Consider the following 18,826-nt stretch of genomic DNA (forward strand, 5'->3'; position numbering starts at 1 on the left):
ACCTTCACCAACAAAGCACATACACATCCATCTTTATGATAACTGTAAACTAAATAAAAAAAAATTGACATTAAACAAAATCAAAATTATCAAAATCAACAACAATCCTTCTTACAAGGGCGGGGTATGTTCTGGTAAATCTAGTTGTTTTTGCGTGCCAAAACTAATTGTGACCACCGGCCAGTTTTTCGCCAGATCTCCCCAATTTACTCTTCACTTTTAAACTCGGGTTTGGGAATGTTTGCAAAGGCAACAATGTGATGCAACAGCACGTAAGTATAATGTTGGTGATCCCCTGCATGTAATTAACATTTTCTGCAAAATGACCCGGTCGGTGTTCAGCATACATTTTGGAAGTGCATTTTTGGGAGCCTCCCTATGATCTCCTGTAGATTTACTTTGAAATTACCATGAATTTACTGCTAAATTACTGTCATTTTACCAAGAAGTTAGAGCAAAAAAAGCCTGCAACCATGAAAAAACAAGCTGTTGGGTTTCATTTCCGGAAATCCTGTGTTGCAGCAATGTACCTGGAAGATACATACTAGTTTCTTTTGGACTGGGGTCACCTCATTCTATATTACATTTTTGAAAAACTACTTAATGGATTTCCACCAAACATAAAAAGGACACATCTAGAGTGCTTTGTGCCCAACTTCTTTCTTTTTTGGTGCAAATCCATCAATCTGTTTTCACGCTACAGATTTTCAGTGGGGGCCCTTTTACTCCATAGGAGTCTGACAAAAACAGATGTTCATTCTTTTCTAAATAACTTTACAGCACTTAACTGATTTTCCGCACATGTACATTTTGGAGGGGACTTCGCCTTACTGTTGGAGAATTTAATTAAAATCTATCTACAAGTCAATGATTATTAGCAATAGAAGTTTAGTAAAAGTCTAGGCAAATATTATTTTTTTTCCTTTTGAAAAAAGCTGCTTTTAAACAGGTTGTTGAGGCAGACTAAACTCTTTAATTTAAGAACAATTAGTATTGAACAAATGTTATTTTTCTAACTGGTATAGAGTGCTTGAGTCCATGAGCTCCACTGAACAAATTGCCCCTTTCAATTTCTCCATATTGCAAACCACAATGAACAATGTGCTGACACCGCCATGCTAATTAATTTGATGGTTGTCGTTTGCCAGAAGAGTGGTGAACTATTTTGTGCGATTCATACAGAATATAGGGATGGACTTGGCTGCAGAAATGTATTATAGTATGCAGAATTGTTACTAACAGACATTTTTTCTTACTTGTCCAAAGAATTTCCAGTGCAATGAAGCTCTCTTTGAAGCAGTGGAACAGCAGGACCTGGATGCAGTCCAGATACTCCTCTACCAATACACAGCGGATGAACTGGATCTGAACACCCCGAATAGTGAAGGGTTAACCCCACTGGATATTGCCATCATGACGAATAATGCACCTATTGCCAGAATGCTTCTAAAGGCAGGAGGAAAAGAGAGCCCCCACTGTAAGTAAAATAAAATAAAAATACATATACAAAGTTAGTGGAAAAAAAATATATATTGTGCCCAGACTTTTTATATATCATTATTTTTTTTCTAACCAATGATTCCAAAATTAATAGGGCTAAAGTTCATGAATGGGATCACCTGAATTCCAGAAATGTACATACAAAGTGCCTAATTAACAAAAGAGTTGTATAATGGTGCAATCCTATTGGCCGCCTTGGGAATTGGGCCCTACGTGTTTTCTGTTAAATTTAGTATATCAAGAAGTGTTATTGGTGACAGACGTCAACTGGTATCCTTCCCCACGGTCTAGCAGGAATTAAAGTTAGAGATGTATCTCAGCATCTAAATAAAACATGTTTCACAAAATGTGCTAGGGAAATTCAGTGATTTATCACCTTTTTTAGTGATAGTAGCAAAAATCAATAAATGCCACTTACACTAGCTTCCTCCATGAGTCCTCCCTTCTTAACCACTTTTATTTTGTTGGTGAAGTCTATGTGAAACACGATCTCAGCATGTGTGATGGCTTATGGGTAGTGTGTTATTCCTAATAGAAGAAAGCAGTCAATTGATTTGAATTTTGGATCCCGCCACATTCAGAAAATGCAGAAAAGTCATCAGAGCACAGAAGGAGATGATACAAGAATGAAAATCAAAGACACGCAGCAAGATATCCTTAGCATCCGTGAATGCAGGAAGAGTGGTCTGGGTTCCTTCACAGAAAGACCATAGATAGCATTCCAATTGCTAAAACACAAATGCCGGGATAAGAATGATCTAATAGGAAACATTCACATATTCTTAATGGATATACACCATGAGAAAGACATTATAGCTTGAAAATGGCAGGACGAAAACAATTCAATTTCATAAATGAGAAACAACTTTTTGTGCTGGAATAATTCTTCTGTTAAGGACAGCTATCTCCTAAATGGGCGCTATGGGTGATAAGGTGAGGCAAAGGAGGCAGCCGCCATTGTAATTTTAATTAAGAGTCATAATCCCTTATTACAAGCTTGACAATATTCCGACAGGATACTGGCAAACTGACCTACCATTTATTTTGATTGATATCCTGGAATTTCCGGGATATTATAGGTGGTGGAAAGGGCGCTAATTCCCCATTCCATGGATCCAAGGAATATAGAAATGTGCACCCTTTAACAAATTTGGTATCAGACCTCACCTTGAATACCATCCGGTATCACAATACAACTTGAATACCTCAGGATCTAAATACATTTGCAAGACTTTTATACCCACAGTCTCGGGAGTGTAGCTCAGGGGCAACATGCTCATATTGGAAGCAATACGATGCGGAGCAACACAGGTTCGATCCCAAGGTCCACGCATAGAAACCTCTGGGTATTAAATGCATTATAAATAACCAATTACAATTGCTTTGCATAATTCTTTAAAGGCACAAAGCCAGCAGAGACCTTCTATTGTTCCAAGGGAATTCCAAGTGAGCAGGCTCCTCCATTTTTCAGAAAATCAAATCTTCCTCAGGCTAAGTTGCTCGCATTCTATCATGGATAAGGCCCTGCCATCTCCAGATAATTTCCATATTCTGCACTCATCCAATATGAACCGATGGTGCTCTTTTCTGCAGCGTTGAATTCTAGAGTGAGTCTGTTCCCTGTGTATCCTGCCTTTCAAAATGTGCAATATTCCCCCATTCTTATGTTACACTATTTCATTGGCCAAATATTTCCATTGTCTTGCTTGATAGTCAAACACTGTGTGACGGGTCAGAAGAAGGATGCAGATTTGTTAAGGACATTTTATAACAAGGTTTATTAAATAATAAGGAGTAAACCTAACTATCCCTATGACTATGGGATATTCCTTACCTAAAGGAATGACTAAGATGCCCGCCAATCGTCTGTTCCAATGTCCAAAAAGAATACTATCTGACCCCCTCACTATTCCAAACAAAATAAAAGGAACTGGAGCATGACACCCTTCTCCTGCTCAGTGCTGTCAGCACTTGTCTTCTAAATATGTGCTTGTTCAATAGTTCTTGTTAACTCTTTTTATCACTTCATTCCATTCTTTCCTCACGCTACTATATGTATTCTTCTCTTTAGATGTAGTTTAACTTGGTTAAGATTGATTTATCATAAAGACCGCTTTGATTTCAGCTCTTCATCCTCTTTCTTTCTGAGGTCCCACTCTTCTGCTTGGGACACAGGATTTGTCTTTCTTCGTTTCCAGGACAAAGTGTTATTCACTTTATTATTCCGACCTTCTGGTATCTATGTGTCTTTCTGTCATTTATTAAAAACACTTACATTTATTAAGGTTGATGTTAAGCTTTTCAATCTCACCTTCACCTCACTTTTTGGGACTGTTATTATTCAATGTCTTGTATTTGCACAGTTTGGTTTTAACACGGATATCACATTTCCATTCTCCTCCCCTTCAGAGATCAATATTGTTCTCTTTCTCAGACTGTCACAGTTCACATTCAACAGTATTTTCTATATGCATTGACATTTACGTTATTTGGTTTGCATAATACACATCTATGATCTTTCTGTGCCTCCTCTCTCACCCGTTACATTCAGTGTCACCAGGAAATGTCTTCCGGGATCTTACGGGTCCAGTGATGAATTTATTTCTCCACTGCACTATTGAGCCCACTTCCTCTGCTTCTCTCACATATGCTCATCACTCCTCCTCTCTGTTATTCAGAATCTCAATGGGGAGATTGTCGATTCCATGTGGCTTCAACATCATAGTTGCATGGTCCGATTGCCCACCATGATTCTCTCGTGGTCACGCCACCACCAACTCTCAACCCCCATTTGGCTCACCCCTTCTCAGGCTCTCAGTTACGCTGGATTCTCAGCACGCTCTCTGCTGCTTCCCAGCAGATTTTGATTTCATAGGCTCAGTGTCCTCCCGTGGCTCCACCTCTTCCCAGGTTCACATTACCAGAATACCTCCCCTGCTTCTAAACACCTTCCTCTCTCCCTTCTTGTCTCTGTTTTTGTCTCATACTTGATGAGTGTTCCTCTTTCAATCCACTCGTCTAAGTGGATTGGCCACTTTTTCTTAAATAGACAGTTTCTCTTTCTTGAGACTAATAGCATTGGTTATTTTATTTAGCCCAGTCCTGATAGTAGATAGGGTTTGACAGACCCATATATGCCGTTATGTTTACTGGTGAAGGGAGTTCCTCACAGGAATGGGAGTCCTTGGCCCTTAGGGGGATTTTCTCCAGGTGAGATCCCACCTTCATCTACCCCTAGAGAGGGTTTTGTGGGGCAGGTTCGCAGGCTCACCTCCCTATTCTCACAGGGGGGGGGTGCTGCCCCTTGGGGAGAAAGGATGAATTCCCTTGATTCGTCACAGTGACCTCACAATACTTACCCCCATTCTTCATAATTTCTATACTTTTGACCAGAAAAAGATGCGGGAACCAATTTGCTGTTAAAAAAATGTGAATTAAAGATTGTTTTTATTATTTATGGTAGCACTCTGTCACTTATATGAAATATGGAATTCTGGAATTTGTTGTCTGGATATGTGGCATGTCCTTAACAGACATTTATTCATAAAGTTATGAATATTAATAGTTTTTCCAATTATTAAAATTGCAGGAAATGTACATTTAGACCCATCTGATTGTGAGGAGTCCCACTATTACAATGCACCATTTCATTTGATTGTGAGTGGTACACTGTCCGAGTTATCTTAACACAAATGGCCTCATTACGATTTTGGCGCCAGCCATGCCGCTATTGGCGGCATGGCTGGGGCCAAAATCGGGTCCCGGTTCCCAGAATGGGGAATTACTGGGCCATTCTGAGTTCGGAGGGCCCGGTAATTCCTCCCTCCAGGAACCCGGGCCCGGACCTACCCCATTCCCATTTCAGCCCCCATAGTGCTGAAAGGGGATGGGGGAGGAAGCAAACAACGGGCCGATTATGAGCAGCCCATTGTTTGCTCCCTCTTCCCCCCGCAGGACCCAGTAAACACGCCTGCTTTGACCAGACGTTACTTAACGGGTCCCACGAGGGGAGCTTGTAATGAGGTGGAACGGGTTTAACGGGTCCGCCTCCTTTAATGGGTCCCATTAACCTGTTCCGCCTCACTTGTAATGAGGCCCAATATGTTTACCTGCAACTCAAAATGTTGATTTCAATGGTCACTAATATTCTAGTTGTGTTTCTGAGGTAATTAAACTCATGATGCCATTAGGTCTTTCATTCAGTGATTCATTTGCGAAATATGACAGCTAATGTTATTGCATTAGCTGGCCATGCTGTTGACTTCTATGAAAGGACAGACTGGCAGATAAGTGCAATAATGTTCATTTGAATTCTGAGAGTAGGGAAAACAGAGAATTGTCCATCTTGTCACTTCAGATCTTAATATATGTGAACACTATTCATTTAATGTTGCTTGTATTTCATCCTCCCCTTGGATAGGCTTGCAAATGTGAGGGCTGTTCATTAAATGGCAAGACCTTTTTTCAAAGTCCTGGGGATTTAATGGTCTTTTTTGATGTTATAAATGAGCATTCTCCCAGGACAGAAATGTCAGATGGCAGCCGGGCTTACATGCAAACCTGTGTTCTGTTAACTTGAATATCCCAAATGTCTTAATATTGCCACTGCCACAAGTTAAATAATTGGTTTATCATCGATTTAAACTTTAATATGTTATTGTTTAAGAACACCACATTGCAATAGACTTTGTACAGTAATTTGTCAGTTGTTGGAAAAGAAAATAATGTTTTCCATTGCCTGCTTTACATAAAATATGTGGTCATATTAATGGGCTAAGAACACAACAAGTTTTGGAGACAGAAGGCCACGCCTATTTTATTATTTAAATTTGACAATAGGGCAAATGCAACCCTTGCTGCATCCTCCATTGACTGTTTAAATAAAACATCATCTTGTAAGCATATTGCCTCTAGTATAAAATTGAGAATCTGCAATTGAGCCATTTCTTCCTTGTACAGTAATTGGGTTGTGCAGCTTCATGATTTGTAAGGGATGAAGCAGCATCTGTTGAAATGTAAAGCTGCTCTATATCTCACCAATACGTTAATTTTGAATGTTACTGTTAATCACATGTTTCCACTGTGATAAGCATAGTTCTCCAAACATAAAGATACTGTTTCTAAAGGAGCTTTCAGCTGTTCCTAATGTCAATTTAAAGTTATTCAAAACTCAGTCTTTGATATGTGTGAAACTCTATACCATTTGTTGGGTGGTTTCTCTCATTGAAGCAAGTTACTGCCTACATTCATCAGGCACACCCTTGTCATAGTAATTTAACAAGAATGTATGTACACATGGGAATAAAACAAGACATTATTCTGGTTCCTCTCCACTTTAAATTGAGGCAGTCACCTTTTGAGTTTGATTCACCCCTGCAGGGTATACAAGTGTTATTGCTGTACGGGTAAGTACTGGTGATCCTGTGGTAATGCCATGGAACTAACCTTAGTAGGCAACCAACATACAGAAGCCCTTACAATGATTGACTTTTTGTTTTGATGATTTTTGTATGTGCATGTAATCATGCAAACATTCCCTCAAATGCCTATTCTCTTGTCTGTTTTTGATAGTCCTTTTGAATTTAAAAAAAGCATTGCATTTTAGACTTGACTGTATTAAGTACTACACTCGAACACTCGATTGCTTGAACACAACAATGTGATTTACCAACATTTTTGCATGACCACGATACTTAAGTACTGGTGATTCATTCAGTCTAAATAAGCCTGTCTGGGACTGTCCAGTTCTCATATACAGTTGGACCTTTTCCCTTTGGTGCAACACCTGTGGTAATTGCTAGCATAGTGATAACGTACTGTTGGGGAGATGGCTTCCTGTTTAGTGTTTGACGTTGGATGAGCTTGTGATTTGCAGTCTGCTTGGCTGTAGTGTGTATTATTTAGGGCTAGAAATGATATAAATATATTTAATAGACATTGTGGTGATTACATTTGTATGTGCAACCTCCTTGCAGCACACTCACAGGTAAGCAACCTTAATTGGGTAAATATTATGCTATGAACCATGTTAATGTGTATCTCATATATTTTGGTGAATTCCCGTGCATAATGTAAGAAGGCCACCTTTGACTGTCTTTTATTTAAATTCATTTGAGTTTGAACCATACAACACACCCTGTTTCTTGTCCCAGAATTGTTTGGTGGCACTGTATAATAGGGGGTGTTCAATTAATGATTGCTACTTAATTAATCAAGCAATATATTAACACATTTCTCATCAGTGGCCATTCTCCCTATTGGGCAATTTATCTAAACATTGGGTCATTTGACTGAATACATGGGTTTCTGCTTATAATATATTGCCTTCCTCAAACGGTGAATATAGGAAAGGATGGAGCACAATGGAACAAATATACACGCATTATTTGTTGTTATCTAAAATCATGTATATACCTTTTATAGACCTTGGCTCAGCATTTGATATGGTTAATGGAAACCATTGGAATTTTCTGGAGGGTCTGTTGGTACTATACACTATTTTGGATCTAATTAATACATAATGATACATGCACCACTGTAAGATTTGATTTATATGGGGAATGTACACAGGATTATAAGGTCACTAGGGGAGTATGGCATGGGTGTGCTTTAGCACCCATGCTTCTTAATATTTATACCAGTACTGTGGAAAGTACTCCCTTTGATGGTTTTAACTTCCAGAAGGCTGGTTGCAATCTGATACTTGTGTTAATCTATGCTGATAATACTGTTTTGTTGGCTAGAACACCACATGCCCTGCATGGAAACTAGCTATGTGGAACATGCAGAAGAGAAAGTGTCCCCAATTAATTGTAGCAAAATGAAAATCATGATTGTGGGTGGTAATTATAAATTCAACTGCCACTTCTCCCTAAACAGCACAAAACTTGAATCCTGTTAAAACATTCACTTCTTTAGGAGTTGTCTTTTATTCAACTGTACAGCGATTAGCACATATTGTAAAATAAGTAGCTTGTGCAAAGCAATTAAACAGGGCTCATGTCATACTGTTCAAGTACCAAAGCAGGCAGTCAACTTTGGCAGTCCAAAAGCTTTTTGAAGCCTGGCCATGTTCTATTGAACCGTATGGCAAAGAACTCTGGGGCTTTGGGTATTATCTTCTCTTTCATATTTGATGCATAAGTAAACCAAACATGCAAAGTCGAAGGCCAATGTGTAGTTTTTTTAGTCCAATTGTTCTGCACCATTGCTGTTGGCTATTATGAAATACATTTTTAGCTTGACAGCTTTATGTCACGGTTCCATGGTTAAAACATGTCTGTGTATCATCAATGATAGTGTGTTACATACTTTACTTCGCCTAGATATATGACCAAATGTGAGGTTAGAGAATTATTATAAAGTGTAAAGAGAAATTGACATGACGAAAGAGCTGGATTCAAAGTTAGGAAATTGACTAAAAGAAACATTGCTTCCATATCTAAATATGGCTCTATAAATGTATATCTTTTTTGGGTTCTAGATATTCCTTTAAAATCACATATGAGCCGTTTCTATTTTGGTCCTAATCCTATTGGATGCATCATGCCATAATGGAAGTGTGAGCCTGTTAATATACACATTTGACCTTTTTACACCGAAAGCGTGATTTACTTGTTATCCCTGTGCCACAGGTGTAAATACATTCATAATCACACATGAAAGCCTGCTAAAATTAAGGGGATTTCAGTATGTTCATCTAGCCCTACTTCATCTACAAATACTGGGCTGAAGATAACTATTACAACATTACTTTGATAATGAGGCCTGAAATACTGTCTGAAAGTGGTCAAATAGTAAAACGCCATTTGAATCTAATTTTAATATTTGCATTAGTATTTCATTCTATGGAAGGTAGTGTTTTACATGTAATTGAAATATGAAGTTATTATGGATTTTTAATTGATTGTATTTTAACATTTGTATTTCATTTGTTATTGTTATTGGTTTTATTGTCTTGTTTTGGTTTTATGAGCTTGTTCTGTGTATATTTATAAATACGTACATACTGGCACAATAGGCAATGACATGCATATGCAAGTGAAGAACTGGTCAGGGCCACTCCGTCGCTAGTACAGTATCCGAACACACACACAAACCAAGAAATTACTCTACCTCGACTTTCATCTCTGACACATACGTGAGGAAACATTCATTATATTGTGAACAAGTGTTTTGACTAATGGTATATGTAGTCCCATAGTCTTCTGCAATTAAGTGATTGTGAATTTTATAAATGTCTGTTAGGCAGAATGGCATGCAGTACCCTCTGGGACCACTACACACAATTAGGACTACAGGTATTAGCCAAACCAACCTTTGGTATAAGTCTGTACCACACAGTTTTTGGTAGCAAGCTCAGCAGCCAGACTTTTCTCAGGAGTGAATGTGAGCAGTGCAACTAGTTACACAGAGGACTTTCAATCACAGTAGTTCAAGTAAAATTTTATACTCAAGGTTTCCTGGTAAAAACACTTAGTAATTTATTACACAATAATTTAGAAAACATTTCACTAGCAGAAGTCAACTTAATATTATATACCCATACACTTCAATACAAAAATGTAAGCTTTTGAGACAGTTTGAGCTCCCCTGAAATAGGAGCCACATGGCAGTTCAGTTATTTATCAGTGAGCAAAAAGGAGAACAGTAAGTAGAATATATCACATATAATTTCTAGGCAGTGAAAATAGTTTCAGTTCACCAGAAGAATTAAATTCAAGTCAATAGGCCAGGCCAAAGTCAATGGGCTAATGTTCTGGATAGGTAGGAAAGAGCAGTTCTGGTATAGAATGTAAAGTTTTGCTAAAGTTCTTAGAAGTAGTTTAGGCGAAAAAGAATCATATGTCTGGTCACAAGCTGAAGTCGTGGTGCCTGGCAGGTCCTTCAGATCTCGCTGTTCCTGAGCCTCAGTCATGGGGACAAGAGGGAGGACGTCAGGGGATTCCTGCACTGCAAAGGATCGTTGAAGAAAGCAAACAGGATGGAGTCACTTCAGTCCCATTAGCTGTAGATTCAAGAACACAAACTGGTGTCCCTCTATCCTAACCACCCTTGAGAATGGTATTGAGGTGTCTTATGAGTTGATTGGTCCCACCAACTCAAAGGAAGAAGCCTTCTTTGAAGGAGCTTCTCTGTCGAATGGAGTTTGGCAATTCAGACCTGCAGCAGGGCTTCACCGGCCAAACCAACGGTCAAGGAGTTGCAGCAGCCGTTCTCTTCCACCTTGTATTCGGTTCTTTCATTCCAGTGGTTGACTCTGCCTTCCAGTCCTGGAGACTCACCTTTTAAACAGTTTTCTCACTTTCATTCCAGCCTAGCTGTCACTCACCCAGCAGGGTGGCTGTCCTTGTTGGACAGTCAGCCAGCCAGTCATGCTAGAATGCATTTGGGTCTCCTAGGAGACTAAGCACAGGGAGTTTCGGGCACCTCCCTCGCTTCCTGTCCACCCCAGACACTCAGACGGCAGAGGCGGTCTTCAGTCCTGAAGCCCGCCAAAGGCACATGAACAAAGGGACCAAACCTGGTTTGGCGTGCAGAGACAAACACTAGAAGAACCTTTCCAAAAAGAAACAGCGAAAAAAAAGACCGGGACCTGTTTAAACAAAGGCGTTTAAGGCCCCATCTTGAAAAACATGGCTCCCGTGATTTTTAGCTACCGGTGTTCACGGTCAAGAAAAATCATGGCATTTCATTGTAAAAGCACTGCCACCAGCCTTTTCAGTAAGAAAGGGTAGCATTTGACTGCTGCATGAGTATTTAGACACAGGGGATACTATGTAACCCCTCCAACACTCCATTGGAAGATGGTGTATGCTGGGTCTATGAAGTTGTAAACACTATTAAAGTCAATTTCACTTTACATTCTCTGGGAAACAGTAGTTTATCCCAGAGAGGGTATTTAAACTAAACCTGTGAGAAGTCTAAAAGACACCCCTGTGTCACTGCACTGCAGGTGCTGTGTAACACACATGAAAATATGATGCCTATGGAGTTATCTAAAACTCCATAATCAAAGAACACACATGTAAAACACACATCAAAATACATGAAAGAGTGGGAAAAAAGGCTCACACTCTTTCCGGGTAAAAAAAAAGTCAAGTCCTCAAAATCCAGCAAAGTTACTGGGGGTCTGTAAGGTGAAGGGAATTCGCACATTTATGAGAATTCTCCCTAACAATGTCAATTGTTCAAGATACAGTAAAGTGATGTTTCTCTCCACTAAGAACTCTCTCTGACTGCACACTGAAGGCAGTTTAGCAATTCAACAGTAACTCAAACTCACAAAAGTGATGCTTGACAATCAAACTGTTAGTTGTACTGTAAGATTAATTGGCGTGTTTTGGGAGCACAGAGCACAGCACCACTGCACAGGATCAATGTATAGCATGTTTTTTGTATGCAGCACCACTGCATGGGTTTGGTGCATTGCTATGATGAAATTGTTTCAAGATACGTGTTGCCAGTGCAACCTATGGACATGTAAATGAAGACAGGCTACACAGGTAAAAAACAAACCATTTTCTCATTTTAAAAGAACACATTTTTTCACATTCAAAATGCACATCATTTTATCACCTGAAATTCCTCTGTTGCAAGAGACACATTTGAGAATTAATAAACTAACCTCATTAACAAAACTAACCTGATCTTAACTTCTTAATAATATAATGTGTTCTCCACTGCAAAATGAGGCAGACTCTGAAAGTCATTTTAAACCCACATCCAGATTTTTTTTTTCTCTGTGCTGCTTTGTCCACAGTATTTGCAGGAAGCAAAGATTCGAATAAACAGGAAATCAGTTTTGTCACAGTTGCTTACTGTAAAAGATTTCTATTGTGTGGAGGAGGAGGATAGGACATAGGGGATTCTTATTGGACAAGCATTATATTAGAGGCTGTAACCAAGTTTTCCTGTAGAATCTGGGGGAAGGAGAGAGGGAGAATACATTTTTACCCAGCTCGGAGAAAGACCTGACTGGTGGCTGTGGAGTTCCTGATTGAAAAAGCAGATCCCAGCTGCACTGCTGCAGAGACTGGGAATCCCAGACAATAATCCCCGGTTTGAGTAACGGCAGATGCCTGTTCTCACTGGGGGTGCTTGAAGAGGGAATTGCCACATCCAGAAGGCGTCCAGCCGAAGAATTTCACATGCTGAACAGGTAAGGTAATTATACATTGCAAAGCACGGGGGCAGTGTGAATGTGTGCAAAACTATTCAGTCAGTGTAGAAGAAAGAATTCCAGTATTTTATCAACAACTTTAATCTTGCGACTGTTCTCGTCGCCCTCTTCTCATTTTGTTACAGATAATGTTGACTGTGCTATTTCATTTATTTCTGTAAAAAGAGTAAGATCGTGTTTAAATGCAATTTTTATAACACACAAAAAATATCTGAAAGCAGACGGGTAGTGTGTTTATATTTTCTCTTTCCTTTGTGCATTTACCATTACAGTGCTGATGATGTGGGGAGATGTTTAGACAGTGCAATTGTCAGTTTTAAGGTAGCTAAAAATAAGACTTGGCTGCAGCTGTGTGCACAATTTCATTCAGTATGAGCAATTATAAATAACAGTGTGTGAAATAGCCTGCTGAAGGTAAATGAGACAGCAGAAATAGAGACCCGGGACATAGTTCACTATTGTATATAAAATAGTGAGTGTTGTACCACATGTTAGCTCGCTGTTGTAAATAATTCAATGAGAATTGCCCATGGTGGCACACTAAAAATGAAAATGTGGTATTTCTGAAATGTAGGCCTGAGGTCTCTCTAGTGATCACACAAACAATCTAAACAAACATAAGGGGTTCTGGATATTGTGGCCACAAATACAACAAAGGAATTATGCTCACCAAAAATACCACCAACCACGCATACCAACCACGCATACCAACCACACATACCAACCATGCATGTCTGTGTACTGAAATAATGCATATCCACTGTGTTATTATTATATCTAACCTAATCTGAGTACAAGTAGTGATTGTTGCTAAATTATTTTGGTGGTAAGAAAATACTGCCAGGCCCCAAATCTACACAAAATACCCAACATATTTATGATGCGTTGCAGACCGGGAAAGTGATCATAGAGCACCTACTGGGCGTGGCAAGTGTGTCTCACACTGCCATCTGTACATTAAAGGGAACCCATTTCATAATAACAGTGTGTCACCAAAAACGAATTTCAGAATGTCACAAAGGGAAACCACATTCTCAGACTTAGTGCAATATTTAGAGGCAAAGTTGTTTGCACATGGGGCGTGGTCATCGAACAGTACCTCAGAATGGCATGACCGCATTCAGGGTGAGGTGCAGAAAGAAAAACTAGACAATATTTTTGCAGAAGGCAGCATAATTCAGGTCTGCCTTACAAGGTTATTGAATGCAGCCGATAAAAGTGCAGAGAAAGACTGTTTAATACGATTATGCGCCAAAATATGGTTTATTTTGAATAGGTCCCTGCAAATGCAAGAAAATGATACCCAGCTAATTAACAGGTTAAAGACTGACTTAGATGGGGCAAGTAAAAAAGAGGAGATGTTAAGAACAGAATTAGAAGGATGTCAGAAAGACATGCAATTAAAATGCAGAGATTTTGATATTCAGTTGTCCAAAAGCAAGAAACATTTTGAAGACAGTGAGCATGAATTGGTACACTTAAAAGCCTTAGTGGATCACATTAGACAGGATAAAAATTAGATTGTTTCAGAAATGCAGATTTTACAAAAAGAACATTTTGAAAAAGAAAGTGATCTCCAAGGTGCAGAGCGAGAAATGGTTAAAATGATTCAAGAAAAAGACAAGAGAAACAAAGAATTCAATGAATGACAAATGCAAATGTGCGACATGCAGGAGGTAATAAATAAAATCAGTGATGAAAACAACTATCTGCAAAATGAAGCACACAGGCTCCTTAAAAAGTGCAAAGACTTAGAACAGCAAATGTGCATTCCCAGGTCCCAGGAGAGGTGGCAGGGTACTACATTCAATGGAGTGGAGGTGAATTCTAGTTCTGCCCAAAGAGCTAGTGCTCCAGTGACAGGGCCGGTGACTGAACTTGGTTACAGCGCCCTTGGGGGATTTGATACTCCGACTGGGGGCAGCCACCAATCCCATACACCTGGAACTAGGATTGAGTCACCAAGTAGTGCAATTCCATGCATTGGAACAAGTAGCCCCATAAAAATAATGAAATTTATTAAAGCTCTGATCAAACCATTTAAAAAAGGAGGGGAGTGATGCATTGAGGATCACTTAGAAGCTGTTCATGACATTTTTAAAGCACTCCAGATATGTAAGGAACAGTACAGACAATATTTTCATTTAACTTTAGATGCTCCGACAGCAAGCATCATAAGGGGATTAAATGAACAGCAGAATATGACATGGGTGGAGTTTGAAAAATAAATTAGGCGTCATTTTTCTCCTTTTCAGTCATTGCAGGAGGCAAAGAAAGTTGCTTATACACTTACTGCTGGGCCTAATACATCCCCTCACCAATTTTATCAAGTCTTAAAAAGAGCATTTTCTCGCTTTGATGTATCTTTTGACCCCAATTCTAATGAATTTAAAACCGCCTACTTCTATGGGCTACAGAAAGACATCATATCCCAATTGGTTCGTGAATTTGATCGTCCCTTGAGTGGATTGTGCATCAAAGCACAAAACTATATGAGGTATTCTATTGTCAGGGTAGAGAAAGTGATAAAATGAAATATACTAGACCTAAATCTAAAGAACCCTCAGCAACAGTGATGGAAATCAGGTCAGCCAAAATGTCCCTTGAGTCTGCTCAAAGTCCAGGTAAAAATAATTCAGCACCTGAACAAAGGGTTAATCAACAAAGGTCATCACACTCTGCACCAATGTTTCAATCACATGAGCATAGTAATAGGGAGAGCTACATCAGTCCTAGGTATTTAGGAGATAGGCCCCGGGCAGGCTATCGGCCTGATATGTCAGGTATGAACTATAATCAGAGACAAAATCAAGATCTAAGAAATGATGGTCCCTATCAGATATTGGGGACACAGAGCAAATTTGATCCCAACACCATGATATATGGTAATCAAGATAGACCCCGATATGTGGATCAATTTGCTGATAATGGGAATCAACATGGGGGTCAGTACCCACAACATGAGAGACAGGACATGAGACAGAACGTCAATTATACTCCACGTCAGTACAATAATACCCCACCAAGGGGCTACAACCAAAGGATGGGTGCACCCCGCTCCCCTCCACAAATGAAGCAAGAGTTCAGAAACTATCCCAATAGAAATCACTCACCTGAGAGGTATCAGAATAGATCCACTATACCACTATACCACCAACCACGCATACCAACCACGCATACCAACCACGCATGTCTGTGTACTGAAATAATGCATATCCACTGTGTTATTATTATACCTAACCTAATCTGAGTACAAGTAGTGATTGTTGCTAAATTATTTTGGCGGTAAGAAAATACCGCCAGGTCCCAAATCTACACAAAATACCCAACAGTACCAACACTGCACTGTGTCATCATCCATTCCCATAGGTGAAGTGCCCAGTAGATAGGTATCAAGCATCTGTGGTACTAATGTTGTACTCTCGTTTCGTATTGATGCCCGTCTGTATCTCTGTATCAAGGATGTCTGAGCCACTGAGGAGAGAGCCCACAGCCCCCCCCCTCTTTGCAGGCTGCACCTGCACTGACCACAAAGCTTTCAATGTATTATCCATCAATGAAGTTAATCTTGAGAATTAAATTCCTACCTGCATTATTTCCCCGATTGATGTTGCAAGCAGTGTATAAAAGGGCCCATGCTCATTTTCAATGTGTCTATTCCCCCAACTCATATAAATGAAAACATATAAAGTTTCCCTTCAAATTTGGGTTCATATAGAAAGCCAGTGGGTACTCAATGTTACCTTCAAAATCCAAATAATTGTGGATCACAATTCAATGTCTCTCACCAACTGTGCCTAATCTGCACCAGCTACTACGGTAAAGGCCCTCTTCATGTTGGACATGTTCAATTCAAGCCGGCATATAATGGGATGAATCTCTCTGCGGGAGTCACTGTGATGGCTAATCCACTTCTGGGTCTCCTTGAAAGGTCATAGAGCAGAGTAAACATTACCCAATAGATGCTAGTGGCACCATGTTCAAACTCCACCTAGATCTCTACTGTGAAACTTGCAGTAATCTGTGTTGGCAATGTACTGCTCATGTATGCGGTCCAACATGGGCAAAGCTGAATTCCAATGCATGGCCACTGATGTTTCCAGATAGTGAAGTGGCAACATGTGTGCACATGCCGGCACTGTTGGCAACTTCTATGAGGGATATGCACAATGATGGATATCCCACTTGGGGGCCTCCTTGAAAGGTCATTTGGCAGAGTAAACATTATAAAGTAGATGACCCTGGTACAGTGTCAAATGGCACAATCCATGTCAATTTTGCAGTAATTTGGGCTGTCTTTGCAATGCGTATGTATCTGGTCCAATTTGAATTCCAACATGTGGCCACTGAGGTCTTCATGTAGTGAAATGGAAGCATTTGTGCACCTGAAGTTGCAACAGCAAATTTGTGGTCATGCTGAAATGTAAGCTGATTTTGTATGCCACAGTTACCCTTTTTTTCACAAGCTGACAATCGCTACAAAAGTGACCGACAATGAGGTGAAGGGCATGTGAAGGACATGTGCAATCAAGGGGACACACATTGCCTTAAGAATTGCATCAAGGAAATTAGATCGATTGTCTGCTGCAATAAAAGCCAATTACAAAGCATTGGCCACTGTGCCTCTATCTCCTCCACCTTCTCTCTCATGACATTTTCCCTTTGTCTTCTGCTTTTAAACAGTTAAATGTACAACTATACCTGGTTCCAGGCTAAAAATACCTCATGCCCCTTTGAATTACTCCAATAGACCTCTTTGCTGTTGGTGTAAGGGAAGGGCAGCCTGTAGCCTCTTCAAGGGATGGTTGTTCCCTAGCACTGCACACACTCCACTACCAACCATTCCTGAGACTGGGTTGCTTGTAGATCCCTTAATGCCAAATAGCCACCCCCCCCCCCCAGTTGCTGTTGTTAGCTCCCATCTCAGCTGTTTCTCTGGTTTGCAGGTTTGGTCTGTGCTAAATAAATATACCAATAATATTAATAATAATCACATCTAACTACCGCTTTAACCACTCGTCCACGTGCCAATTCTGATGTTCAGTTTTTGTCCCATGGACTGCTGAAATACCCCCATGCCACACCCCACCGATGGTACAATTTTGATACTACTGTGTGGGAAAAAAAATTACAGCTGAAAACTTACAATCAGTGATTGATGTTTTCCACAAACACAAGATTAGATCAAGGGGTATTTTCCCCATGTGGTAGCCAAGTTAGCATTGTTTGGGCACTGTCTAGCATGTGAAATGTGATAAATTCAGGCAGGCTTAAATACTTCCACAAAATTGGCCTGATCAAATGGTAATCACTACTGTACATCACCGAAGTAAAGAGGGGGCAAAGTTTGGTGTTCTACTCCCAAGCTGCTTGCCTGATGGAATAGGGAAGGTTTGTCTTTACTTCTTCAATAGCTGCTCATAAGGCTGCAGCATGTGTGGTCACATAGATGTAGTACTCAATTTGGTCCCTACCTTTCCTCAGGATATTTTTTGCCAGCATATTGTGGAAGTGGCCAGATTCAATTGTTCATTCTACAATTTCGGCTTTCATTCTCGGCTAACAAGACACAGGGTCTGCGTTGGCTATGATGATGCTGGCAACAGTGGTTTCCTAGATGCTTCATAATGGTTCAGTCTACTTTAGGATCTGTGAAAGGATGTCAGTTACATTATGAGATTGCGCACAGGTGGGATGAGCTGCTATTACACAGTCTGTTTCAGTCATCTCAGTCTACTCCTCCTCAGTACCACTTCTTTCGAGAAGCAATGGATTGTAATATTTGTCTTCATCCTCATACATATCCTTGTCATCATAATTATTGTCTGAGTTATCAGTGCCGTGGGTGCCATTTTCAATCTCTACCTGCTCTTCAACTTCACCATATGTTGTTCTTCAGTATTTAAGATATTCACAACTTTTGTCACAGAGCTAGTGGAAGGAACTGAAAGTGTAATATCCTAAGACACACTCAGTGGATATTGATCATTGTGGTGCATTATCATGTAATACCATGTAGTCCACAGCAACTTGTTTCAGATGCTGGAGTGTGAGTTGGGGAGGCTTCTACAATTACCCACATGATTTTCTGGCATGCCTGGTGTAAACAACAAATGATGCTGCACAATTGAATAGACCTTAAGT

General features: G+C 39.9%; 1 protein-coding gene across 1 annotated transcript in view; it reads left to right on the forward strand.

The window, feature by feature from the left end:
• ANKFN1 (ankyrin repeat and fibronectin type III domain containing 1) overlaps nucleotides 1-18,826 on the forward strand; it is a 1,946,563-nt gene that overhangs the window by 292,667 nt on the left and 1,635,070 nt on the right. The window contains exon 3 of the mRNA XM_069654938.1: nucleotides 1,267-1,477. Within this exon, the coding sequence (XP_069511039.1) occupies nucleotides 1,267-1,477 (211 nt within the window). The remainder of the gene's footprint in view (nucleotides 1-1,266; nucleotides 1,478-18,826) is intronic.

The sequence above is a fragment of the Ambystoma mexicanum genome, chromosome 3q (genome assembly GCF_040938575.1).
Source record: "Ambystoma mexicanum isolate Mex_15411 chromosome 3q, UKY_AmexF1_1, whole genome shotgun sequence".
Taxonomy (NCBI): domain Eukaryota; kingdom Metazoa; phylum Chordata; class Amphibia; order Caudata; family Ambystomatidae; genus Ambystoma; species Ambystoma mexicanum.